Source organism: Geospiza fortis, unplaced genomic scaffold (assembly GCF_000277835.1).
Source record: "Geospiza fortis unplaced genomic scaffold, GeoFor_1.0 scaffold217, whole genome shotgun sequence".
Classification (NCBI taxonomy): domain Eukaryota; kingdom Metazoa; phylum Chordata; class Aves; order Passeriformes; family Thraupidae; genus Geospiza; species Geospiza fortis.
The window spans coordinates 2,670,213-2,694,150 of NW_005054392.1; the positions used below are offsets into that span (position 1 = coordinate 2,670,213).

The window sequence follows — 23,938 nt, forward strand, 5'->3', positions numbered from 1 at the left end:
CTGGAAGTGTCTCTTTCAGCTCTAACTATTCTGTGGCATTAATTTAATGCTTTCTGACAGATGGGGTAGGGTGAAGGCATGGGGAGGATGGTCCCTGCCTGACCCCAGAATGCCTTAACTCTGGGCTGAAAGTCTGCAGCAGATTCATGTCCCAGCTGTGACGCTGGTGTAGGCAGGCTCTCCTGGTAACTGAGATAGCTGTTTGGTTGTTGATACTAAAATCCTGCTCCACCCTGCAGTCATGGACTTCCACATCTACCCCAGCCTAGAGGCATGTTTCCAGCTCTTGTTTTAGCTCAGCACACCTCTGGTTTTTGTGCAAGAAGCAGTGTTAGGCAACAAATGTCTGGTGGTTTTCTTTCAGAATGTTTATAGGAAAATAAAGCCATATTACTGAGAGTATTTTTCTGGAATCTATAATTTTTTTTCTGAAAAAGACCTAACTTTATAAAGCCAAATATTTAAAGTATTTGCTTTTCTGAAGAAAAATCTGAAACCCTAAAGATGATGTTTTAGATAAATATTTGTTCATTTCACAATTACAGTTTAAAAAACTCAGGAAAAATCTTGATGAATCCTAATGAGAAGAAATCATGTCACTCTTTGAAAAAGTTTTCTAAGATAATTTTTTAATATATATGCTTGGTACACATTTTCAAAAGAAGTACAAAGACCAATGTAATCAGTAAGCATGTAATAGTTCTTCCTGATGAGGAGTACAGGAAGCACAGACCCTATAACTTGGTCTTCTGTGAAAATTTTCAAGTGAACTCAGCCAGTACTCAGTTTTACTGCCATCACTTTTTGCTCTGAGTTAATCAGAGACTTGGCAAGTTCATATAAATGAATTAACCAACCACAGACTAGAAACTCTCCTAGATGTAGCAGTGCTAGCATAAAAATCAAAGTTTTACTCTCCATTTTGAGACTAAATAATTGCATTTTCTTCCCTGTGTCATCACTGTCTACCTATATGAGGTGTTGTGTAAGGCCTTATTCAGAATCGTTTACATGACAATATATCATCGCATCGTGTCTTTAAAATGTAAGATTAATTTGGAATTACCTGTTTGAGCCAGAAAAAAAAATCATTAATTTCTTTGACATTTGAGTGTAGAAACATTGCTGCAAGCAGATCAGAAACCTGCTGCTATTTCCATATATAAAAATAAAGTCAGGTTTTTGTTTTCTGACATTTGGTGGGCAGTATTTTCTAAATAGGGACACTATGATGAGACTATGGATATATTTGAATAACTTTCATCATTTGCACAAGCAAGCATAAAGAACAAATCATGTTTATTACCATCAAAGAAATCAGAGCAAATTAAATGGTAGAAAAACAGGAATAAGCAAGAAAGACTTCCACACTTCTGGAGATGTTTTTAACTTGTAGGAAATTTAACTTCTTGGACCACTTGAACTGTTTGCCTTTTCCTCCTCTTTAATACATCACACGTTCGTATCTTGACCCTGCTTATCATCAGCTTGAGATGCAAAGCACTGTTATCTTAAAATTTTGGCTTCTTTTATAAGGAAAAAAACCCAAAACATATGACAATGTTCAGACTGTGAAATAGATGAAGTGATAATAGGAAACAGAGAAGAAAGGAAGAAAAATTGAAGATGAGTAAGCCAGACCTGGCGGATATAAACATTTTCTTTGTTCATGTGATGTCAGCCTGTTGACTAAAACAAGGCTTCTGTTTAAAATGAGAGGTGAACAGCACACATGTCATCTGGCTTAACATTATGACTATAAAATTTTTTTAGTTTGTATTTTTTGCAAGTCAGCATTTTCAAAAGTCCTAAGAGATTCACTGCAATGATGGGAGCTCTGTAAAACCTCTCAGCCTGCCTGATGAGTACAAACCAAGCACCATGACCATAACCCATACTTTTGGTTGCAGAAGGCAGTACCTTCACTTACATTTGAATGTGATATATTTTAAATACCTCCTTCCCTGGGAGCCCTGATTTGAAGTGCTGGGGGTTTATGTACATATAGTACATAAACAATAGTACATCTATTATTTTTTACCTCTGTTAGTGGGAGTGTGGTTCATGATGTCAGTTGCTCAGTTTGAAAGACTTTTTGGCCAGGCTTTCAAGAAGGGTGGAGAGAAAGAAGCAAAAAGCAAACAATCATGAATAATAAATCATGATCTTCTTCCTGCAGGTTTCATGAAAAACAGAAGAGGTTGTGCCTTGTTGCATGCACTTATGTTTTTGCAATCCCAAACACTTTGGGCAGTTTGATGTAGAGTGGATGTAGGGCTTTTGTTCTCCATGCCTCTGGCAGTTAGGAAATGTCAAGCAGAAAATGCACTTTGCCTGCAGGGGAAGAAGTCACTGAGGTGCCCAGTGGTGCAGTATCTCTGCGGGCTTATTCACAACATAGCAAAGAGATGAACCCTGACAGCTGGGTCTTCCTTGCATGTCAGCAACAGTGAAAATTCCACAGATGGTCCAAAAAGAATGAGGTAAAATGGGGAAGATAGGTAGTTATATGCATATTCCATTTTAGTCTCCTTTCAGTTTCTTTCTTTACTTCTTTGGCTAACAAGAGGCTGGTAGGAAGTGGCAAGGACAGAGGAAGGAAATACATTTCAAAGTCACAGGTTTCTTCATAATTAATGAAAATGAAAGGTGGATTCCCATTTTCACTACATCCCATCTAAATTACTCAATTATTGCTTATCTTATTGCTTGTCTCCAAGTGTCATTTTAGAGCCCCCTTGTAGTAAGAGAGCAAAGAAGGCTGTGTATAAATTAGAATCCAAATAAAAATTAGCTGTTGACTTAAATCTGCAGAGTTTACTGAATATTATGTACCATACATGTTTTTATCACTTTTTAATGTGTATTTCACTCCTGAAGTGGCCCTATGTGCCACTTTAAATTATTTTCTTTCCATAAGTATCATAAAAGTTGCACAAATTAACAAAACAGTCCTGGTGACTCTTCAGGGCTAGTCCCCTATCATTGTGACTGGCGACCAGGAAAAGTAGAGCTCTGAAAATTGTGTTATCATTCATTGAGGCTATGAGTACTCTGGTAAACAGTCCACCCTGATCTAGATACTTAATTATAAATACCTACTATAGCAACTAATTTTACATCTAGGACTGCTTATGTGCACTTCTGAATGCACTAACAATTTCCTGAATTTGGCCCCTTATTTGAGAAACTCAGTTGTTGTTCAGCATTACTTGTAAGGCTGGCCAGAAAACAAGATTTTATTTATTTGAGGGAAAAAAAAAGAGATTTAGGAATTCCTTTCTGGCTTGGAAAAATGTTATCTGTACAGAGGTGCTTTGTGGAAAATCAGAGAGGAAGTATGAGGCAGCCTAAATAACCAATCTATTCTATAAGCTAAAATGACCAATAGCTGAGTAAATAGGGCAGCACTCAGCTGGGATGTAGAAAATGACATATGGAAACCCCCGCTCCAGTTAAACACTACAATAGAGTATGGGATTGTATTTTTTAATTTTCTTTTCTGCTGAAGTTATCCTAGTATGTAAATACAATTAGTTATTCTTCAGATCAGAGAAGTGTCTAAGAGCTCTGGTCCTCTTCCTTCTCTTGTTTCATTTAGTAGTAATGCTGTGAGCCTTAAGGAGCTAGCCATTAAAATATTTCCATGCATTTTGGAACAATGCAGGATTAATGAGATTTTCCTAAGATTTTTTAAAATAGAATTTCAACCTCTCTAATATTTTCTTTCTTTCTTATTTATATGCTGTTTAAAAGGGGAAAAAGAAATTTCTCTTTAACCACTGTAATAAAAATGTGTGAAAAGCATAACTTCACTGCTGCTCTTCGTTATTTATTTCTGCATCTGAGGAATGTAGGTTTTCCTTCAAGATGCATTGGAAAGATGTGTAAGGATTTGTTTTAGTTTTTGTTTTTCTTTTCTTCACCAAAGAAAGCTGAACAAAACTGCTTTTTGAAGTGCTGTAATTGTTTAGGTAACTGACACTAAAAACCAATGACAGGATGTGAGTTTCTAATTTTGGTGATGCCCCATTGTTTTGAGGGGAAGCTGGTTTTGAAGTAGTAATTGTAAGCACAGCAGGTGCTGGGATCTTGTAGCAGCAGGCAGAGCTATCACATGTTGGGACAAAAGTTCCCTTTTTTTCTTGGTAGATAGAGGGATAATATTCCCACAACCATTTTCTTGACTAACATATACAGTATGTATATGTATAGTATGCAGAGCTTCAAAAATCTAGAGGCACATTCTGTTATTTAATGTATAAGCTACCATGTTATGACTCTGTTTGGGCTCTGCAGTACTTGGATAAATATGCAGGTGTGTGATGGAAAGAGGGAAGAAGCAACATCAAGCTGGAATGGATTTCTGAATCTTTGTCATTCAGTTTGATATATTGGGGAATACATTCTTATTTCATGGAAAAACTGACTCATCTTCAAAAAATACCTTTTTCTTCAGTGGAGTAATTCACCATGATGGTAATGCTAACTGAAACAGGGATTACTGAGAATACTACAGGTGATCCCCTGTGGAGTATTTCAGTCTTCCCTCCAGAATAAAACTTTGGTGCATCTGAGTCAATTAGCTTCCTTCTGCTGATTTCTAAGTGCAGTGAAGTGGGTTGTGCTCTTCTTGGGTGGACATGCAGGTGCTCAGCAGCATCTGCCCTCTCCAAGAGCCCAACTCCAATGAACTTTGCAGATTCATCTCAGCAAGGGTAGCCTTGATGCACACAGGCTCTGGCTGCTTCCTCTTGCCCTTCCTCTTTTGTAATTAATCTAGTGGTTTGAACAAAATGCAAAGAGAGAAATTGTGTTGACAATATTTTAATAATGTAATAAACTGCTCCTACTTACCCTGTTCCTGTCCTCCAGCAGCACATGGATGTGCCTGCAAAATGAAATGGATGCAAATTTAGGATGCATATATATTCTTTTCCTGTTTTAAGTAACCTTCTCTTTCCTAATACTGAAATGCAATACTGCGTGGCACCCTGCGTCTTAAGAGTTGCATTGTCAAAGCTTTACTTTTCTTGTGAAAATTTTAATCTTTATCTTATTGAACTTGAAGGTAGATATGATAGAATGGGATGAAATGTTTGAAAGGAAAAACAAGGGGAAAACTCTTTTCATTTTAATACTGTCCTCTATATGCTGATATTTTGTGGAATATGATCATTCTGAAATGCAAAATAATTATTTTCAGAAGTATTCATATTTGCCCCGGGACATCATCTCTGACAGAGATGATTTAACATCACCCATGCAAACAGGGAGTGAAAACTTACATGGAAATTAAATAATTTTAGCCTTTGCAGAAATTCAGTGGTGTAATTATACTGGGGGCACCAGTGCACCCCCGAGAGCCCTCCAGCTCATCACTGCCATAAACAGGCTGGAGCTCCCAACCTCTCAAGAATGACTTCATGTTAATAAAGTCTTTACATCTGAGTGGATTAAAAAAAAATAAAATCTAATTTCTTGTAGATGTCAAAAAAATTTCAAAGCCCATTTTAAGCTGCTGAGGAATGTGGGGTATACCTCTAGGCTCACCCTAGATATACAGAATTTATGGGCAGCTGTAATTTGAAATAGTACAAAAGAGGCAGAAACAGGGATGAAAACCTCCGAGTAGTTCAGACACCAAGCTGGTTCAACAGAACACATTTTCAGCTGGTTTATATCCCCTCTCCTGCTGGAATGTGGCTAAACAAGATTGGGCAGGGATCAAAAAAAGTGACAGTGCAAGGCTAGGATGGGAGAAGAGAGAACAAGTAAGATTGTAACAGAGGTTTTGTCCAGATGCTGAATGTTTTTCCTGACCCTCAGAGATGCACTTGGGCAAAATGAAATTTAGGACACTTTGCTCCTTGAGTTTTCAGAGTGCTGGGGTTACATCTCAAGCTAAGTACAATCTAACATAGAGTCTCCTATTTTAAAATGAAAGTACCATAGAATTTTTAGTCCTGTCTTCATACCTGCATTGAAATAGTCACATTGAGATATGTTTTCTTTTTTTTGTCTTTTAATTTTGCCATTGACAGGTTAAGCCATTGATCCAGAAAGGCCATGAGAACCTGGTGCACCACATCCTCCTGTACCAGTGCAGCAGCATTTTGAATGACAGTGTTCTGGACTATGGGCATGAGTGTTACCATCCCAACATGCCAGACTCTTTTCTAACATGTGAGACGGTCATTTTTGCTTGGGCCATTGGAGGAGAGGTAGGATGAATGTCTGTCTGGCATGGTTTATCAATGGGGCCTTTTGAGGGTGTGTAGCGTCATGAAATTTCTCCCTAGTATATTAGTGATTACTTAATCTGTCTGCTTTTTAATGGTATGGGATCACAATACCTAAATGCCTCAGCTGTGAGTCCTCAGCCTCCTCTTGGCCTTTCAAGGACGTAGTGCAGTGGTCATCCTGAGTGACAACCCAAAAGTAATGAAAATAGTAGAGAGGGAGTTGATGCCTTAGGGGAGAAAGATAGCTTTGGAGCATGGAAATCTCTTGCTGTATCAGCTTGTCTCATCTGACATGGAAATACAGTGCCTCCAGCAATGACCAGAATCTGCTACCTGTGGATAATGACAGAAAGAAAAGCAGTCTCTGTAGGTGGCTTCATGAAAGACACAGAGGCACAACTCTCCAAATGAAGTTATTCATTAATTTAATTAATTAGGTGCCTCACCAGGACCTGGTTTCACTGTTGCCCCAATCAGGCATATAATTCTGAAGTTTCTTACCTGTCCAAAGAAACATTTCAAGAGAGATCCCGTGTCAGTGCAGGGCCAGCATAAGGACCACTTTACATATGGCAGTGGGGCATAGCTACAGAAAATACAGGCTGTGATGCCATGCTCACCCCAGGCTGTGTTTGCAGCTTATTTCATGCTAATTTAAGCTGCATTAAAGTTAATGCTTTCAGCTGACATAACACAGCATGACTACCAAAAGAATCCCAGCTCTTTACACCCTTGATTCACTGTGTGCCCACCCAAATGATGGTTTGGGCACAGAGAGGGACTGAGATGATGATACGTTCTGGAACCTTCATTTGCCAGTCTGCAAAACCATCTGCAAATGCTGCAGTGTGAGGAAGCAAGAGTTGTTACATGGACCCATCAAAAGACGTTTAATCCACTAAGGGTGTTATCCCTGGTGTGTGCTTTGTGCATTTTTGCCATCAGCTATGCTCTGACCTAGTATTTGTACTTTTTACTGTCTTAAGCTAAGTGAAATTAAAAACTCATATAAATAAGTTATCATTTGACAAGCCCTATGAAGGTTTTTGCAAGGATGATCCTGCTGTTAAAGATCTATAGAGAGGAATCTGACAGATCTGGGTTGCATTCAGGTTTGCCCAAGTACCCATTTCACTAACTTTAGCTTACCCTTATGTAGAATGAAGGTGCTAATAATTTTTACTGTATACTACAATTAATTCATTAATATCCATCAAACATCAGAAACTTGGGATCTCAGATTGCACATTTGAGAAAGTTAGCATTTCAAGTTGCATATTAAAATATTAGCTATATGCTATAAAATGGTGCAAATTAATTCCAATTAAAGTGAATTAGGTAAATGAGTTCACTTAGGAGACACTGGTATTTTGGGTTGAATCGGCAGTGAGGTATTGAAGTAAATCTCCCAGTTATCCCCACTTACAAAGCTTTGTTTATCATCATGTGTTGTTTGAGAATTTGCACAGGCCTGTCTGGGATGAAGTTAAAATAAATGTGCAGGGGTGAGCCCAGCACCTTTAGCAATAAATGGAACCTGACCAGAGCTTATCCAGAGGAGCAGTGCGTCCAGCACAAGCTGTTTCACCATGCAGAGCTACTTCCTTATTGGCTTGCTAGTGGAAACATAGCCATAAAGATCACCTTTATGGTTCAAATAATTTTACTTAGAATAGAGTTATTTGTGCACAAAAAGCAAGTTAATTACATGCAACCTCAGTATTCCCTGGAAATTACTGCTTTTAGAAGCTGGGAACATTTGAAATGTTGATTCATTTCTTCATAAGGGCTTTATTGTCAGACTAAGTGCTTGATGATGCAATGTTTGTAAGTTTAAAATTGAATTTTCCTTTTCTGCTCAAACAATAAATACAGAATAAATAATCATAAGATCACAGGATAATGCAGGTTGGAAAGGACCTCAGGAAGTCTCTAATCCATCCTCCTACTCAAAGCAGGGTCAGAGGTGAAATTAGCCTAGTTTGCTCAGAGCCTTGTCCTCTGGGAAGCATTAGATCTACTATTTTATATTGGCATAGTTATTAAGTTTATTGAGTACATAATACGTATATTTTATCACAATGCCATGTTCAGAAAGCTGTAAAAGAAGTGATATTTGTAAATTTTATTATTAATATGATGATATCATTGCAAGAAGGAGTACTTACAAGGAGAAATTAACTTTTAGCTGTGGCAAAAAATACCTTAACTCTGTACTGATTTCCGTGTATATTGGTTTCCAGGGCTTCACCTACCCTCCTCATGTTGGCTTATCCATCGGCACAGCAGCTGACCCTCTGTTTGTCCTTATGGAGGTGCATTATGACAATCCATCAGAGACAGAAGGTTTGTAGCCCCACAGCCTTTAAAGCATGCCAGACTGGAAAATGTACCATACACAAGTGCTCATCCCTGCACTGCATGGCAAATAGAGCAAATAAAAAGCTGAGCGTTATTTTTGCTCCTGATCAATAGTTCCTGGTTCAGTGTTTTTCCCACTGCCATTGAATTGGTTTTTGGGGTTTTTTTCTGTATTTTTTTAGATATACACCTACCTGAACAGTGGACAGTTTCTGAAGTAGAAGTATAGACTTAGGTGTCTAGACCATTCACCGGGTAAAATCAGTTTATCTTAAAAGATAAGCTTTTAATTTGTAATAGTGTTTTAAAATTGTTCTTCCTGAATTTAATTTATATTTAGAAGAAGTAAAAGGAAGAAACAAAAAATCCCAGGAAAATCAGGGGAACTTTGAAGATGCCTCTGGGAAAGATAATTTTTGTTCTGAAACAGAAGTTTATTAACCTACTGTACCCAAGAATATTGTGGTGGTTGCTACATATGAACTGAGTAAAATCCAATGCAGGATAGTATTCTGGCCTTTCTTTATACCCCTGTGTGTTAAAGTGAAATTTGCTATATGGGCTGTGGCATTCTGCCTTACTGTCATTTCCCATCTTCATGTTTTAAATTAATTATTTTTTTTTAAATTTAGTGACAGACTCTGTGCTTTCAGCATGTGGGATGCAATAAACTTAATTTGCATCCTTGATATTGTATGCTTTTTCATCAAATGTTGCATGAAAGCCCAAGAAATCACATGCTGGAAAACTGTGTCCCTTTGGTTTGTGCCTTTGATTTGGTTGTGTCCCTAAATCCATCATTTTGTTTTAATTGACTGTTCATGATAGTGTTGGTTTAGCTGAAGTGGCACATACGAAAAACTGGAAATTGGTAATGTTTTGTTTCCTTTTAAGCTATAGGAACAATTTTGCATTGGTGGGACAGTACCAAAAGCTGGGAAAATTCACACAGTGTAGGCAGAGCAGGATGTTTGTAATCCAGGTCATGCTTCTCCTCTGCCCTGGCAAAATACACAGTGTAAGATTGTGCCAGGAGTGCAAGAGAGCAGACCTGAGTGCTCCATCTGCTTCAGGTGCAGACAAATGAGTTCTCCTGACAACAGCAACAGCAAACCTGCCACTGAGTCACCTTCATTTGTGTGTTTTGGCACAAAACCACTGCATTTTCCCAGTTTGGTGAAAGGCTGCACTGTTTGCCTCGCTTTGTGACCTGGGGTAATGTTTTCCTAAGTGACTCAGATTGGTAGGGCTTTTGGCTCCCAGTTAGGACGAGTTGAAACATTTTTTAGTTTAACATGGATGGGTTTTACTGTTTCTGGTTTTGTAGTTCTTAACATTCACTTCTCATTTGAACAGTGGCCTCTTTTGAGATTGTTTATCAGAAACTCTGACATCCCAGACTTTTGCCATACAGCAGAGTGTCTGACATTTAGACATTAACGATGTCAACAATTTCTGAAGCAGAAATACCAAAAGGAAAAAGTCAAGTTGATGAGGTTGTACAAATTTCTCCAGGGAGGGAGTGACTAGGGGTTCCCAAATGCTAAAGTTGGGATGTTGTGGGACACAATGTATCGCCCTAAATGTGATTCATATGTTGCAGAAGGTCTCATGGCTGATTACCATTCTTAATTGGCTATGCACAGTTCATATCCTTTGTTCCTTAATATTTATATGCACTACTCCATCTTAGGTATTTTAGTGACTGTGTAACAGTCCCTGCTCTGTACCCCTGCCATTTGCTTATCTTAAAATAGACTGCTGATATCATATTGATGTAAAATTTGGCTCCAGGCACTGCTATGTCTGCTTTGTTTTTCAGAAGACTAATATAGGTCATTAGGAAGCATCTTACCTTCTCTGAGATATTCGATAGTTTTTTGCATTTTTCATTTTCAAAATTGAAATTATTTCAGTTATTATTCAAAAATACAAAGAGATGAATAGATGAGCTAACAGAATTTAGTTCCTGTGCAAACACAGATTAATAATTCTTGTCTATATCTTTACAAATAAAAATGACTAAAAGAAGACAAGTATTCTAAGCATTTAGATGATAAAGGCAACATAAATTATGAATAGATGCGCAAACAAACACATATGGCTAAACATATGTGGGTGAACAAAATAGATCTGTATTATTTTGACTCTTAAAAAACACAGCCTCCAAATAGCAGGCTTTGGTTCTTTAAAACAATTTTTGAAATCAAGATAAGTCCTTGAGTCAGAGCAACATTAAAGTACTCTGTAATTCCCTTGTCTACTTCACTCAGGGTGGGGGTATTGTCTACAAGTCTGGGATTTAGTAAGGCAATTTTCATGTTTAATTGATGCTCTCTTAATTGGAGAGATTGTAAAAGGGATGCATTTTTTCATCTCAGGTAGTCTGTAATATAACAGGCAATCCAAAGCAAAGGGAAAATATAATTAATGGTAGGACCCAAGATGAAGAAATAGATAAAATTCTCAACTAGATGACAACATGTGGCTTGAAAATTTTAAAGAGAAAAAAACACTTCCTGCTTATGGTTTCACTCATTTCCATAATATTGAGATTGATTCCTTGATTTTCATGTAGAAAACTTATGATATAGCATGAAAAACATGAATCAATATGGTTTGGGTTTTTTTCTCCTTTAAAAACCTGATTTTTAGCCATGGCTAAGTGTGTTTTTTTGTTGCAGGCTTGATAGATAACTCTGGTTTGAGGCTAATTTATACTCCAGTTTTAAGGAAATACGATGCTGGGGTTATTGAAGCCGGTCTTTGGGTCAGTCTTTTCCACAATATCCCACCAGGCATGCCTGAATTTGTGTCAGAGGGTCACTGCACACTGGAATGTCTGGAAGAGGTATGTCCCTTGCCTGAATCCACTGGTTTTCATTCATGGAAATAATTGGAAGAGTCACTTGAACTTCTTGGAAAGTTTGATAGTTACAGTTAAAAGACGTGAGCAAAGGCATCTGTTGGTACATGTTGTCCTCCAAAATTTTGTCTTTTTGAACAGAGTGCTTGGCATGCTCACTACTCAGGCTGCTTTATTTATTTGAGTAATAATGAATAACACAGGGCTTGCAATGTTTTTATTTTGTGTTCATATGTAAGCATACACTGTTTTCCATGGCAAAGCTATTAATAACTTGGAATAGCTAGCCCAGAAAAAAAAAGTTTAGACTAATTCAGACCTGGGCATGTGCAAAAGGCTTCTAATGATGAAATGAAAGCCTGAAAGGTATTCTTACATCAGCCACAGAAACTGAAGACCTGAGCAGGTTTTACATTTATTAAGTTCTTGGTTTCATTAAAATAACTTAAATATCTCTGCAGTTAAGGGAAGCACTGTCTAAAATCTGTGGCAACTGTATAATGAGAGATTCTCATGGACTTTGTCATCTATAGGGAAAAGTTGAATTAATAACATGGTTTACAATGAAGCTAAATTAGATACAAAATTTAGATTTGTTCTTGGTGGTGTTAAATATTGTGTATTGTCCTGGCATTTTCAGCCTTAAAACTCTTGAGTAATCCATTATCATGAGACTTCTGACCCTAGGGCTGTTCTTGAAAGGTATTGTGATCACAGTTTATTTCTACCTTGAGCTCTGAAGAAGAATTAAAGCTGAGCATACTCAACATAAAATTTAGATCAGTAGATGTCAGCTAGAATGGGAGTGATGCCAGATTTGTGTCAATTTGGAAAAGTTAATTTGCAAATGTTTTTGACCTGGAGAAAAACTTTTAGATGTAAGCTTATAGTATTTCCCTACCAGTTCACTTAAAGTAGAAGATGGAAAGTAGAAGATGTTACAACTACAGCCTCTCAATTTAGAGTGCATCTCTTGGCATCATTCATAACTGCAGAGAAATTCATTTTCACAATAAACATCCACATTCATTAGTGTTAGCCATTAGCACCAAAATAATGTGCAGGTTTTAGTACTATTCCTTTGAAAGTCTTAAAACTATAGAGAATTATTTGCAGTCCAGTTGGTTTTCATTTTAACAGATGGGTGCATTAGGAGTAAAAACATGTTTTTGTTCTAAAAAATAATCACAGATTATCTGGTTTTGCTCCAGACTGCATTTTTCAGTAAACGGAGTGAATTCAAAATGCATTAATGAATGTATTTTCACTGTTTGTAGATGGAATTACATTACATTACTTTTCATTTGGGAACGCTGATGGTGTTGGTTTCTCTTGGCCAGGCTCTGGGTGCTGAGAGACCTGCTGGGATTCAAGTGTTTGCAGTACTTCTCCATGCTCACCTTGCTGGCAGAGCTATCAGGATGCGCCACTTCCGCAATGGCGAGGAGCAGAAGCTACTTGCTTATGACGATGAGTTTGACTTCAACTTCCAGGAGTTTCAGTACCTGGATGAAGAAAGAACCATCTTGCCAGTACGACACTCTTAGTTCTTTTCCTGAAAGTGTTTAAGAGATCATGTGCCTAACATTTTCCTACCTTTAGGATTAAATTTGCCGCAGAATTTCATGGCCTAGCATCATAGAATTCTTGGATGTTCTGTTAATTTTTCCACTTGTCACAGAGCCACTCATGCATTAAAGTTTCAGTGTCTCAGGAGTGTCCACATGAGACACCACAGAACTGGCTTGGTTCACTGAATCAAGCTATTCTTTGTATACATTTGATATCCATAATAACTTGAACTTTACCATCACAAATGTTTGAACAAAGCAGATTGGAAAATCCCTTGTGTGCCTGGCTGTATGATCTTCATGAATCCTGAAAGATGAATAATGGAAATGCCTCTTTATGGCTTTACAGAGCTGTGGGACCAAGTAGCATACCTTCAGTATTTGCACACAGCAAGTATCCAGCCTTACAAACATGTTTAAAAATCAGCCAAATCTTCTGTTTGTTTCACACTTTTTCTTGTTGGGAGTAAAACTCCATGCTCATGTTCCACTTGATGTTTCATTAGTAAACAAAACCCTTTGAAAGAAGAAATCATACAACTCTGTATGAGTTGAGAGAATACAATACATATTGTATTCCTGAAAATAATGCGACAGAACTTGTAGAAATATTCCAACTACAATTATATTATAAAGCAGTAGCTATGCATTGGTATTGCATGAAAAGAGTCTGTATTTTTAGTTTATCAGTCGTTAAAAGTTATTCATTCTTCTTTTGTTCCACCCAGTATCTTTTTTGAAGTTTTGGCATGGCGACAGAAATTTTAGTCCTGCAAAGTCTGGGTGCTCCAGATCTGGCCAGGAGAGCAGCTTGTCCTGGTGCATGTGACCAAGCATGTTTTTAAATTGCCAGTTGCAAAATGTCAAAAAATTGAATTTATTTACAATTGGAATCACTAAAGGGAGATGGATCTGAAAAGAACATTGAAATGACTGTACTTCAAGTATGGTCAGGAGCCCCGTGGTTTAAACTTCAGGGGCTTCTCTTCAAGCCCCTTTCTCTCTTGTGTCTCTTCTCCCACACTGTGAGACTTTGATATTTGTACTTTAAAGACAAGAAGCTAAAATGCTAACTTTATAGTTTAATTTCTACAGCAAAACCTGGATGTTCAAGTGCGGAATTTCCTCTTTGAAGTCAAATTGCTCGTAGTCTAGGGGCTTCAAAGACAAAGTTACCTCCTTCAGGAAAGAAGGTTGAGGGGTTTAGGAAGAGGGCTGGCAGAAGATGACAGATTTGCAGAGAAAGCTTTTAATATTTTTAGGAAAATTCATGCAATTATAACAGAAGACCTTTTAAAATTCAAGAACATAAGGGAATAGACAACAGAAAAACTATAAAGAGTATTTTATAGTAACAACAACTTGAGAAAAAAAGCCAGCTCAAGTAGAAGATGGAATTCTTTCTCTGAAGAGAACCATTTTTTATGCTTTGCATTTTTATCTTATGCAAAACTACCAGTGCAGCTTTACACTGCAAGGCTGGTCCAGGCCATAATTCAGTAGTTACTTGAGATAGTAATGGTTGTTCCTAGGAGTAAGCTAGTGATAAAGATTAGTTTTGCCTGGGGGTTCATTAGCAGGGGAAGGAGTTGAACCATCATTTTTGGGGTATACATACATCATCTGGTGTAATTCAGAGAACAATTTAATCAATTAATTAATAATATGATTTTTCATGTAAATTCTTGTTATTCTCTCTTTCTATAAGATCTCCCAAGAATGTAACCTTCTTTCAGCTTGTGGAGTCCATGTTATTTTTTTCTTCACATAGTAGCACTTTCTTCTCCATTTGGAAGCAGCAGATCTAGTCTTACAGAAGGAGCAATTTTAGTGAATGTTATCCAGTCTGTAAGATACAAGAGCCAGAGACCTCATTGGCAGGAACAGAGTATTCCCCCTGGAAGCAGTGACACTGTGCTAGCTCAAGCTACTTCAGAAACCTCTGTCTCCATTTGGCTGACACGAGGCTGATCTGTTTTTTTTTTTTTTTTAGGGAAGTGTAATGGTTGATAAGGGAAGATGATGATACAAAAAAAAATCCACTTGATTATCATGGTGATTTTCAAATTTGTATTTGATTAGGTACAGGGAATGAAACTATTACCAAATTGTAGATCAGTTTGTCAAGACACCAAAAAAGTTAATTGTATGTGCTTGAGAAGGCGAGTATTCAGCCTTTCCCATACATATCTGTCAATGTAGTGAAGTCTTTGCCTGCCACTCCTCTACTCCCAGGCTTGGCAGAGATATAGTTGTTTTTGTGATGTGGAAAGACTTCTTTTCCTCATTTGCCAAATATTTCTATTGAAGTTGGCTGTGTAAATTAGCCTGGGTAAAGTAGCACTGGATGAGTGTTGCAGCAAGAATCATTTGTTTACATTGTCTACTATATAGTTTTCCAGAAAATTGGATGGTGACTGGGTACCTTCATTGCTATTTTAAAAGAAATCCAGACAACACTTTTATTAAGACTCTGTTTAAATCCATGGGGGATCCCTGAGGATCTGGATAATATGAATGCTAAGTGCCAAGGCCTTAACATATGGCAATTACCTAATCCTTCACTCTTTCAAAAAGTCATATCCACTGCTCTGATATTTATTACTTAAGTGCTTGCTGTCATCTGTGGTTACCTGAAGCTGGTGTTGATAAAGTTCAGAACTGTGAACTTCCTAAATTTTGTATTTCAGGGGGATAATTTAGTCACAGAATGCCACTACAGCACTGTGGACCGAATTCGCATGACATGGGTAAGCAATATTTTGGTGGATCAAAATAAGTACACAGATAACATTGGGGACTAAAACCTTTTTCACAGAACACTGTTTTAAAAAAGTGAATTTACTTGCTAATTGCTGTGTGCACATAACTATTTATTGTCTTTCCTTTCATAGATTCTTAGGTTTTAAAGTCATCTGAGCTATTGTGATCTTAGTCTGATCTTTTGCTTAAGGCATTCATATGACTAGTTTGTAAAAATAAGCACATCAGCTCATAAAAAGACCTTAGAAGTCAAACTTTTCTGGTATAAGGAGTGCTTTCTTCACAACATGTATTAACATGCAAATTCTGCGTACTCTAATGAGTTATTTTTATGAATTTGTTACTCATTTTTCCCTGGAGTTGTAATTTCCAGTTCTTTTGTATTGATTTTTAGATAAGCTGTGATCAGGACGTTTTCCAACTGTTTAGTTTTGTGTCTAACACAGAATCCAGGCAGAATGAAGGTCTTTTGAGACAGGGAGAGGTGTTGAGAAACCACTCCTCCCTACTGAGGGTGTCCAGCTCTGGTTTGGCACAGTCTCCCAGAAGCAGCTTGATAGGTTAACAGAGGCACTGACCATTGCAATGCAGTCTCTGGGTTTTGGAGGTGAAGTAAATTTGGTTACTTGGACATGGGCCAGACTGTGCCAGTTGTCTAGGAACACATAAGAGTGATGCCAAACCCACTATGTCTATGGGAGGGATATAGCTGCCTGTGCCAGGGTCTCATGCTGCTTCCTGGGGAGTGGCTGGATCCAGACCTCTGGGAAGTGAGACCTGAGGGCTGTCTGCTTTGCAGGGGAAAACTGTTCCTGGCATCCAGAGAGCAAAGGGATACTTCTCCCTAAGTAATGGATTGCATGTAGGCACATGCAGTAGTTATTTAATGAAACGCAAAAGAGCAAGAATGAAGGCTTTTTGTCCTGAGTTTTTGTCCTGTTTTCCTGTGTGGTGACCACACTAACTCTTGGCTCATGTGTTTTGTTTTCTCCATTCCTATTCCTGTGGTTCCATGAGACTTGTGGAACTTTTCCCACCCAGGATTTAGGAACATGCAGTTTATAATCTTTTCCATGTTTACCAAGATTAATTTTAAGCTGGTTTGCACCATGGTTCTCAATGGAAGACTGTTTAAGAGTCTGTTTCTTCTGTTAGCTAGAAATATTATTCTAATAACTGACTTTATAAAGCATGTTCATTTTTTCTTGAGTCAACATTATCTGTTATATATAAATAATTTATTTCCTTCTTGCTTTTTATTGGCATATGTACTTACAACCTGAGTTCATAGAGATTCATATTCCATCCCAGCCTCTGTTTTACTAGTCAAAGCTCACTTAATTTCTTATTAAACAGATTAATTGTCCTACAAGAATTTTTTCTTTATCTGTTCCACTTTTCTGAAACGTGGTAAATCTAAGTCCCTCGGGGGCAACTGAAAGCAAACCTGAACTTCTCAGGACACTTCAATATAATATGAGCCTTATTTTATTCACAGGTGTTCTTTCTGATGTCTTTTAACTTAGAAGCTATTGCTTGAGCTTCCAGAGTATTTTGTAATTAATTATGTAATAGCCTCTTCCTACTTGATAACCTCATGTACGAGATAAACTTGTCAAATTTGGCCTGCTGATAAAACTTTCATTAGCATATGAATGCTAATCAGTGGTTTAATCTGTGGGATTCCAGTGCTATCCTGATTAAAGAAAAATCCCATTTTCAGGGTGGTCTGAGCACCAGGAATGAAATGTGCCTGTCATACCTGCTCTATTACCCGAGAATCAACCTCACCCGCTGTGCGAGTATTCCAGATATAATGGAACAGCTCCAGTTCATTGGCGTTAAGGAAATCTATCGACCAGTCAGGTATGTAAAATCTTTATGAATATGTGCAGCACCTCTGTTTCTGTCTGTGGGATTCTTGGATCATTTTTATACAACTTTTCTTTCTTTCTGGCAGAAAGAAAAGAAACATAGTCACTGTGCCACTTCTTTTGGTCAATATGCTGTGCTGCTATTTTTCCTGCCAAATTATTTTGCATCTTTTTTTCTTCTGATAGAAAAGCAGTTTATTCTTTTAAGGAAATAATACTGTTCACATTGTTTTGGTTTTTTTTTTTTCACCACATACATTTGTAAAGACGCTATATATCAATGTTTTAAATCTATCAATTTATTAAAACATGTCAATGTTTCATATATAGAGAAGTAATTTTGAAAAAGAGTTTGTGAGCTGGTTATTGAATTTCCCTGGGTAGTTTTGTTGACAGGAATTCTGAGGACAAAAATATGTTCCTTATAGTGTTTAAAATTAAGGCATCTCAACAGGAGATTGTACACAGTGAGAACAGTCAAAAGTGGAATGCTCCCAAATGAATGAAATGCAGAAAAATAATCAAACAATAAAAAGTTGAATGAACATTTTGTGGTGAAAGGTGAATTACATTTATATTTTTAGTTGCACCAAACTATGGTAATAGTAAGATTTTAAAATGAAATTGATAGACTAATAGTGTGTCATCACAAATTTAAAAAGTTGTCTTTGCTTATACAGTTTATCTTTACAAACCATATAAAGCTATTATTGCAAAATAATTTGACATACAGGCTTAGTGGTCTTAGTTCTGAAATTTATATTCAAGAAGAGTTTGAAGGAAGTCACAGTGCAATCAATGTCTACATAATTTTCCACACTATTTCCATTTACAACCTCTTTTAATGCAGGGAGAACAGAGTTTCTAAATTAGTCCTATCTAAAAGAGTCTTTCTGAGCTTAGAAAGAAAATATTCTAACAAATGTATGCTCTCTTGAGTGTTCATTCATGATAACTGTACTTAAGGAAAAAATGCACATTTGGCCTGGGGAAATAATGTTCTGAATAGAGTAAGTATGCAGACTGTCTGCCACAAATGGAATAGTAATTAGAAGAGGAGATTATTAATGCCTCTAGTATTTATGACCTAATCCACAATTCTTGTTTCATTAAACTCTGTCAGCCTAAGGATATGTGACCTGATCCTCATCTCTCTTGTGTCAGTCTAACACTAGAATTGCTTCACTGACTCTTCCAAAGTCTCTCCTGACTTTCAAATGCAAACTGGGAGTAGGATCAAGGCATTGTGGCTCACTTTAAAACATTTTTCCTCTGTCTGGTGGCACAGACAATAGTTTAAATCATGAGAAGATATAAAATTGGGCCATAATAGTGGCCTGAGTACCAAAATACTTGGTTAAAATCACAGTCTCTATGCCTAGATGTTGTGGAGCAGAACTCTGGCATAGGCAATTTCCCCAGAGCAAGTGGGAGACAGCCTACTACAAGATAACACAGATCTGTTTAAAGTGTTCTGAAAAGATAACTCATGCTCCAATCACAGTAGTAATTAGGTTACTTGATAAAGGTTTAGATACTTCTGTTCTTCCTCTAGCTGTATTGATTTTGTGTTTGTAACAGTTTGATTCCTTCACCGTGTTTTTTCTGTTCATCTCATTAAAGTCAAACAAGGAGAAAGCAGAAACAATTGAAAAGGTTGTGGGTTTTGGCTTTTTGGGTTTTTTTGTGGTTTTGTTGTTGTTGTTGTTGTTGTTGTTGTTTTGTTTTTTGGGTTTTTTTAAATTTTATTTTCCTATGTTAAATTTTTAGTTTTCTTTAGTAATTGAAATCTCATTCCTTCCCTTTCCACGTGGCTGGTGGCAAATGAGATTGTTCCCATTTGTTCATGGGAAGGATTCCCACACTTGGCCAGACAGATCTTTCAGAGCAGTGCTGCAGGTCTCTAAACCACCTTTGGCCAAAAGTACCCTTGCAGGCAGCTTGTAGGAATATGCCAAAGGGAATGTCCACAACACTGGTTATTATCTGCTGCCCACCAGTGCATAACAGAGCAACTCCTGTGCTAGGCTCAGTTCTGACCTGAGCTTGGCAGAACCATCTGGAAGCAGCTTTCTAATGGCAAAGGTTCCTTGGCACCCTGGCCTGCCAAAACTAGGAAAGGGTGTGGCTTTCTTTTGTTTTTGTTTTCTTCAGAAGTTACACAGATCTGCTTTGTGTTGCTTGTGCATTGAGTTTGTGGATCAGAGAAGAGCAATGCAACTCTTGAAGTCTTTCATTTCTAAAAGCATCTGGTAGCAAGTACTAACCTGCTGACAACGTTTCATAAGGTTGTCAAAATCAATGAAACTGCATCAGTTTTCAGTAGAAGGGAACTTAGTTGAAAAGAGAACTTAGTGAGCTAGGCATAATATACACAGTTGTAGTGCATTTATTTTTCTGAGTAGGTTCCCCAAAAGTTTTCCTCATTCATTTCAACTTGATAGTTTTTATCTATTTTTTCTAAATTAATTGTTTGTTTTTCTCTAGGACTTGGCCTTTTATTATCAAGAGTCCTAAGCAATATAAAAACCTGTCTTTTATGGATGCAATGAACAAATTCAAATGGTCCAGATCAGAGGGTCTCTCCTATAATCAGCTTGTGCTTAAACTACCTGTGAACGTGAGATGTTCAAAAACAGATAATGCAGAATGGTCGGTAAGTCTGTGTACTGAAAAGGAGGCAACGATGCCATTAAACTACTTTGATTTACTGTGTTTCAATACATGTGAATAACTGTCTGATTATATGTCTTCAGGATGTTTACACAGCTATATTTCATTTACATACAATAACAAATGATGAGAATGTTTTACCAGTGCTTTTGTCTAACTTGAGTTCTAGAAGCATTTAAAAAGAATAGAGAAGTTGGAGCTTTAATCAGCACTTGGGATCAGTAACAGGAAGATGGAGTCTTTCAGTGGGGCTGGGACTGATCAGAGAGCAGCCATGTGTGTCCAGGTGAAGTGACCCTGCCGGGAAGCTGTCCTACCTTGGCTACCTCCATGGTCAGGGACTTATGTTAGGGTCTTGCAACAGATGATTTGAAATCCCTATATCAGATTTCCTCTCTGAGACACCTTCTAGGGGAAGCTTACTGACTGCGTAATGAAGCCTCAAGAATCTGCCTTCTTAACTTGGGCATCTAGACAACCCAAAGCTGTATGAATACTCTTGCAATAAGTCTTGCTTTTTTAATGGTCCTAGAATTGTCTATAGTATTGGGCCAGAAAAATAAAATTGGATAGTCTGTTCTCTTTGTGCAACTTATTAAGATTTTATCTTCCATGGTTTTACTTTCCCTATTGTCTTGATGAAAAAACCTGTAAGAGAAAAAATAATTCCCCAATAAATTATTATTTATTCTAAATATCTATTGGTATTTTACCAGGACACTGATGAGAAAAGTTGTCATCTTTAATGTGGATGTTCGTTTAAAAAGAATGGCTGGTGCATGTCATATCATCCCCAAAATGGATGCTTTTAAATATGTATTCCTCTTTGAACTCCTTTACAGACTCCACATTCAAGGCTTTTACTATTTTGAGATTTTCTGTTCAGAATGAGAGGCGGTCTCATTGTACCAGCTTATTTCCTATTGTGATTTCAGTCCAGCGTAGCAGAGCTGCTGTGAGATACTACTGATGAAGTCATTCCTATGAAAGGACTTCTGCCTCATCCTCCTCACCCTAGAAGATAACCCATGCTTCCTCATAGTGTTTCACACAGTCCTTTCAGGTGGTGAAGAAATTGCCCCTCCTACAGTAGCATTCTTGGGTTTTTCCAGCATAGGTCAGACTGTTCTACCCATTGGATGACAAAGGAATACTGTGTGCTTTAAGTAATCAAAGAGGTTCTGCCCCATTGTAGACCTCCTGTGGAAAGTAGTTGTAGACAGAAAAAAACAGTTGTAGACAATACTGTGACTTCACCAGTTTTGGTTAAACTTCTTGACTTTTACAGCTGCTGGCTAGTAGCAATTGCATAGCCACCCTTTCACTGATTATTTGTCAGAGGACAAGTCAAGGTGATGAAAAGCACAGAAATTTTATCAAGAGGGGATAGGCTGAGGTTTTTTTAATGGTATACTTTCTGGAAAATGCTGTTGCTCTTTATCTTACAGGATGAAGGAACAGTACTTACAACTCAAAGAATGAACTCACTGGAACTGGGAGTTCTTAGCTTTTCCTTAATCATAGTTTCCTTTTTCAAAATGACACGGGCATATTCTTCAAAGCTAAGATTAGGACTCTTTCCTTTCCCTTCCCTTATTAGTGATATTACACTTAAATGACCATCCTCATCAAAATCGGGGACAGATTTAACCGGAATGGCCAAACAAACCCTGGGTTGTTATAAGACTGAAAAAAATTGAAGCAGAGGAACTGAGTTGAAAATACCTTCTTTTTTCTATAGAGTTGGTCTGTATTTCAGTTTTACTTTTGTGTTGTGTTTGCTAAGATTAAGTCAGTATTCAGTTGGGGTTTCATTTTAGGGTACAGAATAATAGCAACATAGATGAAGTCCCCAAAGCAAGCATATGCTGTACAGGTGGGCATTCAAACTTTCAGAAATGTGCCCAGGAGCTCACTTTCTGCAGAGCTTATTTTCTTTAACATGCAGGGAGTAAATTTAGGAAAAGCAAGCTGAGCTGTGTACACAAATGTCTCCAATTTCATGTCAAAACTGTAGCAAACACGTAGTTACATCAAATCCTATAAAATTGCACTGAGTTCTATGGGAAGGGTGAAAAATGCTCAGTACATAGCAATATGACACTGCTGTATGTGACCTTGCTCAAGCAGGGACATGGAACCCAATGACCTCCAGAGATCCCTTCCAACCACAACCATTCTGTGGTTCTGTGGAACAAAACCTGTGTACACAGTTTTAGCTGTTTTGTACGTGCAAGTGTGAGCCTTGCACTCAGAAATGAGCACATTCAAATATCATCCTATATCCCCATAGCAGAGTGACACTGCCAGCTTTCGTTTTTATTTGACAGAAAGATGAAAACAACAACCAAACCTGCCAAACAACCCCACAAAGAAAAATAAGGTTATTCAAATCAACCAACCAAAGTCTATCCTTGCTTGACTGGAGAGATGCCAGTGTGTACTGCTGCTCTTGAGCTGAGAATGTTGGATATACACACTGGCTGATCATTTGGCACGCAGTATATTCATATTTTTACTGAGCTTGATGTTTGTGAGCGTCACCGCCCAAGTACAAAACTACCAGGAGACTATCAGGCAAGCTGCCAATTATCTTGAGAGCAAAAAGAGTTTTCTAAACTTATGTGACGAAACTCTGATAATTTTTTGCTATTTTAATTTCAGATCCAAGGCATGACAGCTTTACCTCCTGAAATCGACCGACCATACAAGACAGAGCCAGTAATATGCAGTTCATCTTCCTGTTTAAGTTGCAGTTTATTCCTCACCCTGTTGTGTATTGTATACATCACTGCCAGTACCATAGGAAACACTGGGCCCTTTGTATAATAATTTTTATTCATCTGTGTTCTGTATGCCATGCAAGTTCTGATGTGTTTGCACTGTTGCTATTGTAGATTTATTTTTTTACTTATTAATGAACTAAATTTGCTGGATCAAAACAAGATGTGTACATCCTCTGGAAACTGTGGGGTTTTTGGTTTTCAATGTAAAATATGTATGAAATACAGTAGGTACACTGACACATTGCATATTGAAATATTTTCCTGTACCATTTTCTTATACTTTGTCCTGCCTCTTTCACGTGGTGCTTTCAAAGTCATCTATGTATATGGGTAAAATTAATAAACTAAAAGCAACTTAGTTAATCACAATCAGCCTGGTCTGTGTTGTATTATTTTGCCTTGATTGTTGTTATCTGCAGGTAATGAAATCACTGCTGTATGGACAAGACTTGCAAACATAAATTTGGGCGTGTCTGGCTGACATGTGCCATAAAGCTATGGGAAGGATGCATTCAGTCTGGGCATTTCTGGGAGCAGCACACTGCAAAACCATCTCAGCTCCTGAGATATGAGAACTAAGTGTGCTAAAGGGATGTAAACACAGGCAGAGCCCCAAATCTCCTCATAGTGAATCCTGTACAAATCCTTTGGCTTGGTTAGTTAGGCTCTGCCATGCACAGGGAACTGAGCCTGCCAGGAGCTATTGTTAGCGCATGCTGAGCATTGCAATAGGCCAAACTGCTGATTAAGAGGTTGTTTTTCTGTCTCATATGTACAAAGTTTTATTTATATTCAGAAA

The 23,938-nt window shown here is 37.6% G+C and overlaps 1 protein-coding gene across 1 annotated transcript in view; it reads left to right on the forward strand.

The window, feature by feature from the left end:
• Positions 1-23,508, forward strand: part of MOXD1 (monooxygenase DBH like 1) — a 54,377-nt gene extending 30,869 nt beyond the window's left edge. Inside the window, exons 7-14 of the mRNA XM_005425681.2 lie at positions 6,045-6,224; positions 8,489-8,591; positions 11,291-11,457; positions 12,813-13,004; positions 15,734-15,793; positions 17,530-17,672; positions 20,168-20,336; positions 23,018-23,508. Of these exons, the coding sequence (XP_005425738.1) occupies positions 6,045-6,224; positions 8,489-8,591; positions 11,291-11,457; positions 12,813-13,004; positions 15,734-15,793; positions 17,530-17,672; positions 20,168-20,336; positions 23,018-23,182 (1,179 nt within the window). The 3' untranslated portion in view covers positions 23,183-23,508. The remainder of the gene's footprint in view (positions 1-6,044; positions 6,225-8,488; positions 8,592-11,290; positions 11,458-12,812; positions 13,005-15,733; positions 15,794-17,529; positions 17,673-20,167; positions 20,337-23,017) is intronic.
• The last annotated feature ends 430 nt before the right edge of the window (positions 23,509-23,938 follow it).